At 35.3% G+C, this 15,318-nt stretch overlaps 1 protein-coding gene across 5 annotated transcripts in view; it reads right to left on the bottom strand.

Annotated features, from left to right (window-relative positions):
• The window catches only part of PPP4R4 (protein phosphatase 4 regulatory subunit 4), a 78,384-nt gene that overhangs the window by 43,302 nt on the left and 19,764 nt on the right, over positions 1-15,318 (bottom strand). For all 5 annotated transcript variants that reach the window (XM_054827657.1, XM_054827656.1, XM_054827653.1 and 2 more), the window contains one exon: positions 225-327. In XM_054827657.1, the coding sequence (XP_054683632.1) occupies positions 225-275 (51 nt within the window). In that variant the 5' untranslated portion in view covers positions 276-327. The remainder of the gene's footprint in view (positions 1-224; positions 328-15,318) is intronic.

The raw sequence follows: 15,318 nt of genomic DNA, 5'->3' as shown, positions 1-15,318 counted from the left end.
TAAAAAAAACCCCAGCATTTCTTATTATTACTTCATTTCAGGAAGAACTCTGCTCTCAAAGGAGAAACACGAAAGAAAAAAATTGATTCAGTATGTTAAACAGAAAATGAAAAAAACCCCACCTTTTTTTTTAATCCAGTAGGTTGGATAAAAGTGGGCTTTTTTGCCTTTGTTAAAATACTGGCAGAAAAAGATACATTCAAACTTCATTACACAGAACTTACTCTGATTTTTGGTAAAACCCGACGAAGTGTTTCTGCAGGATTCTGTCGCATTAGGACTGGAAGATTTGCCACCACACTTGTTCCTTGGATATCCTGGCCAGAACTTACAAAAATATATACATGAAATACATTACTCTATACGATGATTACAAGCTCACAGCTTTCATTTAAAAAAACAAAACAACAAACCCAAACTACCCAGGTTACTCATATAATAAATCAAGAAAAGTATTACTTTTTTTTAAGATAATATGTAATAGAAAACAACATTAAAATATGAACCATAAAAGCTGTTATGTATCATTTCTAATATGGAATGTTCTAATTTTTAGCGTACCTTTGGAAAAAAATATAAAATGTTTGAAAGATCTTTTCAAACTGGATGGTAAGGGCAGTGGTTTTGTGGAAACTTTTATATTATAACAATACAAGTGATAAAGCTTAGAAAGGGGACAAATAGAAGATATTAATGAAAACTACACTCAACATACAAGATTTCAACAGAAATCTACCTTTTTTTCCTTTTTGTAGGGAAAACAATCAGATGTATATTGACGAATATGATTAAAGAAGCATGCAAAAACTTGGTTAGATTACAGATCTTGTATGTTTCTCCTAATACTGCCTCTCTCAAAGGTATCCCGGAAGGAAGAAGGAAGGAAGAAAAAAAAAAAAAGTGCAGGATAGGAGGGAAAGGGTAAGTAGCAATGAAGAAAAGGCATGAGACAAAAATCAAAACTACCCAAGTGGATAAACTTCTAGGATGGAATCAGAAAACAAAAGGGTGTGAATGCCAAAATTAAAAATAAAACTAAACATCAACACATCCTATTTCATGTTTAAATGCATAAAATCCATTTTGCTAAACAAATTCAGATTTGTTCCAACAGCTAAGCGGCTCATTTATAAATAAGCACGCAAAGCTCAACTGTACATATGCAATTTTCTTAGTGTGACATTATAATTGAATGTACAATATGATTATACACATAATTTTTAAAGAAATTCATAGTAAAACTACTTTTAAATACTTCCATATATGTCTTCCCATACTGTCATTATTTCAAGTTTTCTTAGTGAAACTTATGTGCTCAGGAAGGGGACTAGGTAGATAAATTGGTCACAGAACAGTAGATTTGCACAACCACCTTCCAGTTTTGTTCTGCCTCTGAAGTATACCAGGGAATTCACAGTTAAGATGCAAAGCATTTCCGCAGCATTTAGAGCTGAAAAGATCTTTACACGTTCCATTAATGCATCATCCTCAACATTCCTGTCTTTCAGAAGATCAAATCAAATTATAGGTACAGTCAAGCAGGCTAATTTGGATCGATTTTGCTGAATGCATACAAATGTGCTTTTAAAAATGAGGATATGTTTGTATAACAGGCAAGAAGGAATAGTAAAAGCTTTGGTTAAAATCAACAGAGACTAAAATACCCCAATAGAAATATTGTAATACCCAACTGTAAAGATTTTTTTTCTTTGCACTCTATAATTTCACAGTGAAAGTATTCAAAAAACAACTAGGTATCACCAGCATTAACTTAATCGTGTTTAGCAAACTGCAATTTAAGTGTATTTGTGAAAGAAAGTATTCTTCACTATCCTCGCAAATATAATTTCCCATGTTAGAGGGCAGTACGTTCTGGAAGATAAAGTACAGGCTGGAAGGCAGGAATTCAAGGATTCAAATCCTCTTTGCAAGGTGGAGGGTCACACACATACCCCAGTTCACTTCTGGTTAGGTTTCCATTCTGCAGACAGGTGTAATTACCTAACTCACCAACTACAAACTATCACTCTTTATACAGGTCCTAACATGGGAAAACCTCTGCCCCAACAAAACCTTCCCCTTCCAGAAAAAGTAAATCTTGCTATGGCAGATATGTCTCATTTTTGTACAGAATAACACAAAGTGCCTGTAATTTGAAAGCATGTGTCTTGTCTAAAGCATATATGATGGAATTAACCTAATCTTAGATAGCGTATGTCTGCCTCGAAGATAATTTTCCTTTAAAATCAATGGAAAGAAATAGGACTCAACAAAGAGCAATGTATCTCAGCCTAAATAGATGAGATAGATAGTGCCCTTGAAATGCCTCTGAAGGCGGATGCTGTAAGTACACGATGGCTCCTGCCCACAGAAACACATTACGAGCCTTCGTCCTACAGACATTCACATTTATGCTTAACTTCACCACTGCATATAGTCCTGTTGATTGCTCACGTAGTAATATATTAGAACCATAGAATATCTCAAGTTGGAAGGGACCCATAAAGATCATCGAGTCCAACTCCCCACTCCAGTGGCCGACTACCCTCTCAGTGAAGAGCCTTTTCCCAATGTGCAACCTGAACATGAATTAATATCTTTAGAAATGCTTGTGTGATTACAGTACCTAACTAATATAACTAATTTGGGACAAAATAAAACACTCCTATTTCCCTGAGTTCCAGAGCAATCAAGAAGGATCCATCACAAACTTAGCCATGGCAATAACTGTTCTAAAGAGGTGCTACACACCACGAATGCCAGGAACGAGTATTTTTGACCTTTTTTTTTTTTTTAAATGGCCCACATACACCTTAAATATTAGAAAGATAAGAACCCAAACAGAAGAGTTATCATAAAGTCTAAGATGAGTAACAAGTGAGCAGAAAGCTGTTAACACTGTACTAAGGTTATCACACATCGCTGTCATCAGGGCTGCAACATTTTGACCTGCTAAGCAAAATTTGGGAATCATTCCCAGAGCGGGGACTTCACCTTTATTGCGCCTGTACATGTACAATAATAAAGAGCAAACAAAAATTACAGCTAAGTATGGAAGTCAACACAGATGTAAGAAAAATACACTGAAATTCACTGTATCAGAGTGTAATAACAAAAATATTAATTAAAAAAACCTCAACAGGCTGAAAACAAGACAAATTTAAGATACATAATTTCAACATCAATAGGAAAAGACTTGACAGAGCATAAAACCAATCACCATTTCCTATACTTTTTTAGTATGTATTATCTTTTTTCTCTTGGTATCTATCTTACTTTAGGAATACAGAAAATTACTAATTCAATACTGCATTTTTTTTTAAATGCAGTGTGCATTCCAACTGAGAAAATGTATCAGTACTTTTGTATTTTTTTTTAATTCTCTGTTAAGACTACTACTGATGTAAAATTAAGCTAATGTGATTTTCTTAGAAAGTATTAGGAACCAATTTTCTGACTAGTTACCACATACACCGCTCTATATTTTTAACTGTTGTCTGTAAACACAAGAATGTTGACAAGTTTTGACAGGGCAAAGTTACACCAAAGTCCTTTTTAATGCCATTCAAAACCAGCAAAAATGGATGAGAGTACAGATTTTCAGACTGATTTTAGTATTGGCATCCCTGCAATCTTATTTGGTAAGCATGTATGAGCCCTCAGTAAAAACACGTCTCCCAGTAGCATTATCTAAACTCAGCAAAAGGATGGTATTCTGTTAACTACTGAAAATGGACTTAAATTAATGATTAATTACTGATATATTTACAGCTTGCAATATTTTTGCATTATTCAAAACCCTTTTATTATCTAATTTAAAGCTATGAATATTGAAGCCTTTCATGTTTATGGCAGATTTCTCTGAGTATCACATACTAATTCCAACAAAGCTTTAAAGCAGAACTGAGAAATCCAGAGGTCTCAGAGTAGAAAAGGGTCACAAGGTGGATGAAGCCCCAACTCCTTACAACACAACTTGCAAGGAAGAGATGTGCACCTTTGAATTATCCAGTAATAATGCAAAAGGTCAAGGTAACTAGGAGAAGCTATTTTATTGAAAATTTTATTCATTTTGTATCCAAATGCAAGAAAACTTTGTCAGCCAGAAACGGAAAGAAAAGGGGAGCATTTCCCTTTAAACCAGAAATGCTTAGTATCTGGCTTGCTGCCAATTAAGAATGTGAAGCAGGAGGCATTTCAACACCTACACAGCCTGTAATTTTCCAACTGCAGAAGATTTTTTTTCTATTTCTACCAAAGAAGCTGCACCATAGATTTTCTTTAAATATTAAAGACTTCAGGATTATAATGAATTATTGCTAAATGCTCAGATTTAGATACTTTTGTACTAATAAATATATTAAAATAAATGCTAAATCTTTTCTTTAGAGTCACAGTAAGCTCAATGTAATGAAAGTGCTATTCCTTTATTAACAGTGCTAACTATAGAAGAACTCAACAGAGCCCTATACTTAGAAGCAATTTAGCTCAACCTCTTTTGTGCTAGCAAAATCTACATAGATAATATTTAAATATAAAACTTCAGGACTCATCTTCTGCGTTCATCCTACAGGAGATCCCAGTGACTTTACAATGCAGGGAATCCTCAGCCAGGGGGAAAGCTCTCATGCCTGAACACTTCTGTCCTGACACTTACTGCCTCTGCAACACCTGCCACTTGCTGCCAGTCGGTGGTACCAAAGCTGATCTAGCTACAAGGTTCACTGAAGAGCTGGTACTTCTCAAGTGCAAGCGTAGCACTAAGCCTCTCCCTCTAGCCCCTGCATTTGGTTTTACTTGTTTTTTCTACCCTCATAAAATGGAAGTCTACATTATATTTAGGACTGCCTTGAGACTGGTTTCTAGGAGGATTTGCTCATTCACAAACATATGAAGGACAAGAAGGTGACTGGGAGTAGTCAGCCTGGATTTGCGGAGGGGAAATCATGCCAGACCAACCAACTTGACAGCCTTCTACAATGAGATGACTGGCTTGGATGGTGGAAGTTTTTTAACTTATTTTAGCAAGGCTTTTGACATTGTCTCTCATAATATCCTCATAGATAAAATGATGAGGTATAAGCTAGATAAAAGGAAAGTTATGTGGACTGAAAACTGGCTGAACTATTGAGCTTAAAGGGTTGTGATCAATGGTAAGGCAGCCAGCCACTAGTGGTTTACCTCAGGAGTCTACATGGAGAGCAATACTGTTTAACAATTTCGTTAATGACCTGGATGATGGGACAAAGTGCACCCTCAGCTAAACCAGGAGGAGGGTTTGATAGACCAGATGGTTCTGCTGCCTCAACAAGCTGCAGAAACAAACCAACAGGGATCTTACAAAGTTCAACGATGGGAAATGCAAGTCCTGCATCTGTGGAGCAATAAATAACCCCAAGCACCAGAACAGGCTGGGGGCCGGCCAGCCAGCTGGAAAGTAGCATGGCAAGAAAGGACCTGGAGGTTCCAATGGACACCAAGCTGCCCAGGAGCCAGCAATGTGTCAAGTCAAAAGGTGGTTGACAGCATCTTGGGCTGTGCTAGGAAAAGCATCACCAGCAGCTCAAGGGAGGCAATTACTCTTCTCTACTCAGCCCAAGAAACTCATAGACAGACGGGAGTCCATCAAAGGACCACTAAAACGATTAAGGGATTACAGCATCTAGTATATGAGCAGAAGCTTAGATAACAGGGATTTTTAGTCTCAAAAAGAGAAGGCTTAGGGGCCTTATTTAGTATATATAAAATCTGATGGGAGGCAGTAAAGAAGATGGAGGCAGATTCTTTCCAGTGGTGCCCAGTGACAGGACGAGAGGCAATGGGCGCAAATTGAATACACAGGAAATTCCACTGAAACCTTAAAAAAATAAGTTCTTTAATGTCAGAGTGTTCAAACTTTGGAATTAATTGCCAGGACAGGAGGTGGAGTCTCCATCCTTAGGATCCAAAATCCTGAGTTCAGGACAAGACTCTGAATATATTGCTCTAATTGACACTGCTTTGAGCAGGGAGGTAGACTAGATGGATCTCCAGAGGTCCCTTCCCACCACAACTATATTATGATTCTCATATTCAGGATGGGTATTTCCAGGTTTGCAAACTTTCAGCAAGCTCAGGGCAGACAATAGGATTTCTTATATTTAAAAAAACCTAACTACTTAAAATAGATACTTAAAAATCCAATTTGAGTTTAATTTTAAAAGCATTTTTAAAAATAGATTCTGCAAAATAAGAACAAAAGAGTTTAAAAAGTCCCTGGGTATTCAATTAGGAAAATTTGTATCTGGAATGGGAATGAAGGACTACAGCTCCTTCTACAGCATGAAGAAAGAAGATTAGTCACTGAATGTTCCCCAAGAGAATATTACCACAAAGGAGTTTGAAAAGGAGAAGATAGATTTACATCTCTCTCTCCCTCCTTCATTTGCACTAGCCTGCAAAACACAATGACAGGAGCAGAACACAGCATTGTAAAAATGACTGAGGTATGATGTTTACCCAAGCTCTAACTAAAGCACTGTGTTTATGAACTGACTTTTCTTTAACACTGTGGCTAACTCTATCAGTTCAGCAAAAATGACTTGCTAAATAGCCATTGTTGAATCAGCCACTGAAGTCCGTGGTTTGTGTAACTTAGTTTTACAAACCTAGAAGTTCTGATGGATGGCTGCAGGGGATTACAGTGTTAACTCCACACCCCGTGCAGTGCAAGATTCCAAAATGCTCTGTGTTCTTTTAAATCTGCATTTGTTGAAAACAGAAGTAAAAATTTACCAACTTCAATGGGTGAGGGATGAGAATAACGTGATTAAAAAAATTAATACAGTATTCAATAACTGTATTAGGAAAGTATTAAGAAAAAGAAATTCACAAAGAAAATTGCCAAACATTGAAAAAGGGTGCTCAGAGGTTGGGGGACCCTTGGAGACACTCAAAACACATCTGGACGATATCCTCAGCAACCTGATCTAACACAAGATTACATTAGACTTGGAAGGTGGCCCTGCTTTGAGCAGGGCATTGGACCAAATGACCTCCAGAGGTCCCCAACCACCTAAACTATTCTGTGACTGTGATTCATAAATCCTAAACTGAATTTCCTATTTATATAAAAGCTCAGTATCTGACAGGATTTAGCCTATTCAGAATGACTCAGTATCAATTCTCCTTCCAGGATTTCTGTTCTCCTGTACAATATACTGGTTGCCAAGGCAAACTAGAAATCCAGATAAATATTTCTGTCAATAACATAAAAGTGCTTGGCCCATAAGACTTCCTTAGAGTTTCTTCTTTACTTCTGTTGTGAAGATTTTTATATAGCAATCTTTCCTATGCAGACAGGAAGACATAGACTTAACATTTATTAAACTGCCTTCTACATACTTCTCTTGCTAAGTAAAAACTAACACTTTTACAGGTTTTATTTTTAAATTTTGTCTTTGTATAATTTCAGGGGTTTGGTAACAAAAAGGGGAAAAAATCTAGAGAGTAAAAAAATGTCTTGAAATTACAAATACTGATGAGTGATTTTAAGACTAATTTTCATTTTATTTCAAAGCAAATACTCCTTTCATAAAATACAATCTGGTATTTTCTGTAAAAGTACAATCGTTTCTTAATATTGGTGTAAAGCAGTAACTTTCCTCTTATTTCATGTTATGTATGCTTACATTTTAAGTATACTTCTGTAAACATAAATTATATACCAGGAGTATCTGAACATCTATTTGACACACATTGTAATAAGTTTATTATAAACAGATCCAGTCCCATGGAAGGATCTGTCATTTCATAAAAATAACTTCCTTTAAGAGCCTCAGTTGAACAAAGACCGAGAAGCATGAGCTGTACAAACATTAACACAGTCTTGAAACTATATTACAAGGGAGATTTTATAGACCATGCAAGTGCTGTACAAAATTGTTTGTACATTATCCTCTACCATGTTGCAAATGACAAAAAAAAGTATCTGGAATTAAAATGATGTTTTATCTGATAATTTGCCCTAGGATTTGAAACTGCAAAGATATATGAAATATTTGGGGTATATTTTTTAAATCAGATATCTGATGTATTGAACTGCTTACATTTCTGGCACTGTTCAGTAACTGCTAAAACAAGAGGCTTCCTTCTCAAAAAAAAGCTAGTACAAGAATTTAGAAAACATTACTCGTTTAGACACAACATATATGCATAACTACAGATCTATGTATCATCTTAACTATTTTATATATCATAAACCAATCTTATGTATTAAAATACAATATTGGGGCTCCTAAGCTGTATACTGCACTTTCTTCACTGTCAGAACACCTTCTGAAGACCACAGTTAGCTGGGTGCCATTTGTAACAACATCAAAACTAATTTAAATTGTCCTAGAAGCCAATGCCCTTCTTCTGTGTACACTAATATACGATAACATTTATGTAAGCAAGCCTTCATATATATGAAATTTATAACAATATGCAAGATTCTAGAATAGGGATATAAACCAGACTGTAATCAAGTTCAAGACTGTGATGGGGTCCAAGAAGCAATAAGCAGCTTTTATCTTTAACCCTTCCCTCTGTTACCTGCCTAGCCAGAGCAAATAAAGAGAAGAAACTTGTATTTTCAGGCTTCTATAATTCTGCTGAAAATAAGATAGAATAAAATGAATCTGAAAATGTAACACCTGATTAATATCCATTTTCAAGAAGTCAGAAGTCCTGATAATATCGCAGTATGAACATCTTGCAATTGACATGGTAACCCTTTCCAATTAAAATCTCATTTTCAAAACTACTTTTCCATCCTGATCTTCTCCTTCATATATATGTTCCTCTGGCCATTTTACAGCACATCTGAATAAAATATACATGATCTACATATTAAAAAAACAAGAAATTAATCTGATCTTAGTACATAATTGAACATGCACCACTACAAATAAAACTTCTAATGTAATTACAGTAAGAATGGAAAACCCAGATTTAGCTGCACAGTACTTTTGTATTCATAGTAACCTTGTTTACCAGGATCAGTTCAGTCAACTGAAGTTTCTTATTTCTGTTTGCTTGCTGAACAACTGTCAAAGAGAGAAAGGATTTCTAATTCATACAAATACTCCTTTCTGTTCCTGAGCCAAAACAAATGTACTATAATGATACAATAACTTCATTCTTCCTAACATCATAAGTTTCTGTGAGTTTAAACACTAATTACCATGAGGAAACATGAAGGTTTTCTCCCTTCAATTTTAAGAAAAGCTTCAAGAACATAGGAAGTGCCTCAATGGAACACATTTTTCCTCCCAAATATTACCCTAGTATCAACTATATTATCTCCTAGAAGATAAGTGTTTCCTCTTCCTTAGATGACTTATAACACATATTGCATTTTGTATCGTCTCTGGGTAGAATTCACCTTGGTGTTTTTTATTTTGAGTCTAAATTTGAAAAGTAAACCCACCCTTTTCACTTCAAGATTAAGATAATGCAATTTCCAGTTCCCAGGTGATATAACAAAAATGAGCTAGTAGCTATTATTTCCCCCTCTGCTCAGTCCTCATTCACTGACTCAGAATTTATAATTTTCACTTTCAGCAAGATTTGTCATTTCACAGCATGCATTATATGATACAAGAAGTATTCTGAAAAAGTACAAGGCCTTTAATTTTTCTACACAGAAAGTGGCGGGGGGGGGGGGGGGGGCGGGGGCAGTGAAGAATCACAGATGCTAACCAAATTCTAGAAGGTTAAATTACTTCTGCTGACCTAAATTTATCTTATAGTCCAAACTAGACAGGATCGCTTTTCATTCTCCAGTCTTATTTTTTGTATCAGTCTATTTCATCCACAAAGCTAGTTATGACATGAAAGAGATGAACACTTTAATGACCTAACAAGTACTGCAATCTACTTAGAGTCTTCTTCAACTCATGGGTCTTATAAGTGGGGGGCATTATACACAATTGATCCAAAAGCTCCTACTTTATTACTTATCTGTGTCTTTCTATCATGCATGCTCATCCTTTCTGACCATAACATACTCCATCTTGTATCAATTCCATAGCTAATCTAATAATTGTGGAAGTTTATGAGAATCTTCTCAGAAATATGTATCTGTACATTTCAATCTCTCCTTTAGAAAATAGACTCGCAGGTCTAAAAAAAAATATTGTCTATTTTTTCAAGATTTATTGACTGCTTTAACAGAAGATATCATCCCTTCACCTCAACCCTTGCTATGAGTCTCTTTAATCATTTAAAACTGAACTATGCTATACTAATTCCATTAGGAATTCCTCTGCATACCATGAGGAAAAGCACATCAAAGATCAGGAAAGTAATTGTTACTGGTCCGTTTGTCTATATCAGCATTGCGTCATAAAAAAACCACCCTTTTCTGTATACGCAAGAGTTTGGTTTATATTGAAGACAATGGTAAAATCCTGAAATAACCATAATCTTCTAAGACTTAAAGTACAGCTAGGACTTTTGAGCCATCTTCCAAAAGACCCAAACTTTTTAGAATAGGCTTATAAGATCTGGAACAACAAAAATCAATGTTTCTGCATCAACCACTATAACATAAACAAATGGTACATAGAACATACTTTGTACATGAGCTGACTATGCATTTTCAAAATCACACAGACTGGATCAAAAGAAAGTGGCAATGTAAAAGACCAGTAGAGATATTGTAAAAAATGCTGAGTACAGAACAAAAGTACAGTGTATGAGTACAGTGAATGAAAAGCCAGGAGGAAAAGAAAAACAGGTAAAGAGACTGACCTCAAGGGTTAGAAGCTATTGCTTGCAGCATTTTCCTTCATATGCAAGAGAAATATATCTATATATTTATAGAGATATTGTAAGTAGATAGATATCATATATAATAAGCTGAACTCATGTTTCAGTTTGAAAAAAATGGAAGCAAAATTGTAAGTGCTGAAAAATGTATCTGAAATTTTAGAAACTCTTTTGAAGCTTTAGCTGTAGAAGCAGTTCTTTTTTCCCAACTAAGGAAATTTGACTGTGACTTCAGGACGACTTCAGTTAACACTAAATTTCTAACAAATTATTGCTGTCATACTCAAAGGACCTGGTGACTCAAAAGAAAAAAAATAATTACAGAACAAACACCAAACTGTGAACTTAGTCCTCATATAAGCTAGCTTTTAGACAGCTCAGAAGTGGAAAACCTTGCCTGTTCACCTTCTGTTTGTTATTCAAGTATTTTCAAGTAGTATTGGACATCTACTTCAAACTGAAGCAGTTACATGCATCAGCAATACAATGTCAAACAGCTAACTCTAGTGTTGTTTCCTCATCCATCAGAAGCAACCATAGATCAAAGGCAGCTTTCTGAGGTAAACATGCAAATAACTAAAAATTACTTCAATTCCAAGCTGTTGCTGATTCACATTCTGTCAAACAAAAGAGTGCTTTACTTGATTCATGTTCACCTTGGAAAGCAGGATGAAATTCAGCTACTTAATTAAAATGAAAAAAGAGTCAGAGTCATATGTCTTAAACATACATGAGATTTGTTCTGTTAACGGCATACAGCTTGGAGTGGACAGATAATCAAACCAGATAATGCAATTAACATAATAAACAAATCGAAGTGATGACACAAGTCTTGCAAATTTCCAGCTCTCTGGCATAATAATTTTAAACAGTAGATAAAAATGAGTATTATATATACAGATAATTCATCTGTATTTACATTCTTGTTAAAATCATTATGAGCACACCACCAGAATCCTCCTGCCTACCCAACTAGATTTAGGTACTTATAATTCCAATAACATTCCCTACCTTCAAAATTACTACAACAATATTAAACAGCCTTTTGTTAAGACTATTTTTTCCTCACATACTCATATTTTAAATTATTTCTAACAGTACAATTATCCCAAAAAGAGTTTGACATTCTGCAATGGAAAGAATAAATAAAGCATTTACCAGTAATTCCACCCACATTTACTAAAATTAGTTCAGAATCATCTCTGGAAGAAAAGAATATCTCTTTCTTTTGAATGCATGTCAAATGCTCAACTGCATAGATTCTTCACAGCATACCCGTGTTAACCACCAGAATATCTGGCTTATCTATTTACTATGTTAGTATCAATATCCTTCTATGGAAGCAAAAGTAACATGGAAAAAGAAAAATTACAGTAAAAGGCAACCACTGATACAATACCATTTGCACATCGCCTTCCCCCCCGCCTTTGGTTGGTTTGTTACTGAAAACGAACAGAATTAACTGATCACTAAAAGGTGTAGGGCAGTAAATTTTTCACCTAGACTCATTGTGGAATAGTAACACAATATATTATTTTCATTAATAATACTTTTACGGCATCCATGCAAATGGATATCTACAGGTAGAATTTACCTTAAAAACAGCACACAGTACTTAGAATATCAATGTTATTTCAGTGCATCCAGAACTCCAAAGTTCTTTATGAGTATCACAGAGCCAACGTAGTCTTTACAGATGCCACACAAACCATCTCCACTGCTATTCAGTGTGTAGTCTCCTGAAGAGAATGAACTTAAGGCAAACCCCCAGTCACACGGATGATGGCAAAGAAAAGGAAAATAAGATGCATGCACTTGCAAGGGAAGGAATAACATTTGGGGAAAAATAAAATCAGTCCTCTGTATGTTGAGCTCAAAAAGGGGAAGCAGCAACCAAAACCCTAGTACTTGCATCCTTCACTAAAAAGCACATAAAGTGAGCGAACACCTCAAATGACCTAACAAGTACTGAAATCTACTTAGAATCTTCTTAAACTCATGGGTCTTCTAGGTGTAGGGCATTATATATAATAGATCCAAAAGCTGCCACTTCCCAATAGTTCATTTAAAAAAAAAAAAGTCAACTTCATTTAATCAGGAGGTAAGATGAGACACTGGAAAAGTACTTAAAGCCTTCAGAATTGGCAAACAATAAAATACAAGGATCTGGATATTAATTTTCTTGATCTATTTACTCTCCAACACATCACTTTCAAATAGGTGGGATGGTTTAAGTGATCAAAGCACAAGTATATTTATCTGTCCTTAAGAGTTGATTTTACCATACCAGTATGAACCTAATCATTTATTACAAACTCATGGTGCAAGTATTTTCTTCATGTGTAATACAACAGGCATGCAAGGTTCAAAAGAAGTTCCAAATAACCCTTAAAATGCACCTACAGTTGGCCTTACATGGTGATAAAAATAAGACAAAATAGACATACTCTAGGGTTAAAACCTGTACTAAAGCAGACTAATTTTAAGTAGTCATCATTCTTTTCTCCATTGATTTAGTGGTTAGTACTTGATGCAGTTGTAAAAAGCAAAAATAAAAATAAATCTTGCCCTGAAGACCATACCCTAAATAACTTCCAGTTCCCAAAACAGCAGAGAAATAGGTATCCTAAACTTGAGCTTTTAAATGAAATTACATAAAGGAGATTAACTGTTTATAACAGAAGAATTTTGGTGCAAGCAGCAATGAGGCAGTGACTCATGTTTTGCTATTTAATATGGACATAAATCCTCCTCCTCAAAAAGCTCAGTTACAATTTCAGCAGTGAAAATGGCATCTTTGCTGTTTCTCCCTTTAAAGCCAGCATTTTTATCTCCAGGCCTGCACAACAAAGTAAGCAATATTACCATGTAAATATGTATATTAAAGCAGATGTCCTTCACATTTCTCTTTTACATAAGTTTATTCTGTCAGAAACAATACAATCAGTTCATATTTACAACAAAAACATAATTAGCACTTTTAAAATATTTCCTTACTGTCCCTAGTCTAGCCTTCTCAATACATACTCTTGGAAACAGAAGTTACCAAGCAATTTCACTAGGCAGGAGGAAAAAAAAAAAAAAAAGGCAAAAAAGGAAAAAGGAGGGAAAAAAACCACACCAGAGAGTATATACTACTTTGAAAAGTCAGACCACAAGCTGGTCAGCTGCACTTCTCATGCAGCACAGGCAAACAGTAAATCATCCCATTTTGCAGACATAACCCCTTGCAAGCAAAATGTATTGGTATTACTGAGTGCAACAGCACTTCTCCTACTGTGCAGCTCTGTTTGTATCAATTGAGCTATCAATGTTTCGACCCAGCTTGAATCCAACTTTCCTGCTCTTCTCCAACTGGTAAAGAGAAATGTGTTGGAGTTATACAGGAAGCTTTGAACAACTTCTATTTAATCTTAGCATAAACTGATGGCTCTAGTGCTTAATGTTGTTCAACAATAGCCATGGGGGGGAAAGCTAACTGATACCTACCCAAATTAATTCACTGGTTTTACTTCAAGAAATGCAGACTCAAAGCTTTTTACTAGGGACATAATTGACAATTCACACACAAAGCTTTTCTCAGAAGCAAAAAAGCCAGGGACATAATCGACAATTTGTATGTAAAGCTATTCTCATAAGCAAAAAACCAAGGGCTCCAAGACTTTCTGCTTATACCCTTCTTCATGATTCTGGACTGCCACAGAAAACCCTGTGGCAACTTTTGCCATTTTATTCAAAGTTACAGTGCATTGTGGTTTTAAAAAAAATAAAAACAAATTACGTCATTCTGATTTAAGATACACTGGGAAAAAAGAAATTCCAATTTTTTTTTCCACAATCAAGTGGAAGCTTTAACTTTAAAAACCTATGAGAAAAATGCCTTAGGAAAAAAATGTCTGTATTGATCTATTTGCAAAGGCAGAAGAATTCTTAAACTGGATGATTATTGAAAAATGGATAAGGACAAGAAGAATGGAGAAATTACTTCCCCCTCCCCCCATTAGAAAGAATGTAAGATTATGCTCTTTGAGGCTTCAGTCTTTCTTCACCATTATACATCATTTTGACTTGGTGATGCTAATCGTCTTTATTTATATAATCTTACAGAAAATGTAACTTTAAAAAAAATGTGTGAAGACCTACAAATACCTTCCTGGCTACTCGTAAGTAGATAAAGTCAATAAAACAAGACCCATAGTTGTTATACTCAGCTTGGATTCATACACACTTAAAATGATGCAATTCCATTCATGTCAGTTCACCCGTCCCTGCTTACACACAGCCTGAATCTGACTTTCTTATGCTATAGTAAGTTTAAGAACAGTGGAAGAACAGGAAAGCAGGAATTACAGAGAAACACTGGGACTAAAAATCACACTGTAGCATGTTTCTGTAAACAAAGAGTGTGTAATTTTGGAATTATACAATGACTAAGTAGTACTGTCTACCTATACAATCTGTTAGGAAAGGGGTAGGTATCTAAAGTCCATTAGTATGTAAGGGGTAAATGGGCAAGACGTTAAT

This window comes from Grus americana, chromosome 5 (assembly GCF_028858705.1).
Source record: "Grus americana isolate bGruAme1 chromosome 5, bGruAme1.mat, whole genome shotgun sequence".
In the NCBI taxonomy this organism is placed as follows: domain Eukaryota; kingdom Metazoa; phylum Chordata; class Aves; order Gruiformes; family Gruidae; genus Grus; species Grus americana.
The sequence above is the reverse complement of the archived record's forward strand: the minus strand, read 5'-3'. Positions and strand labels throughout refer to the sequence as shown.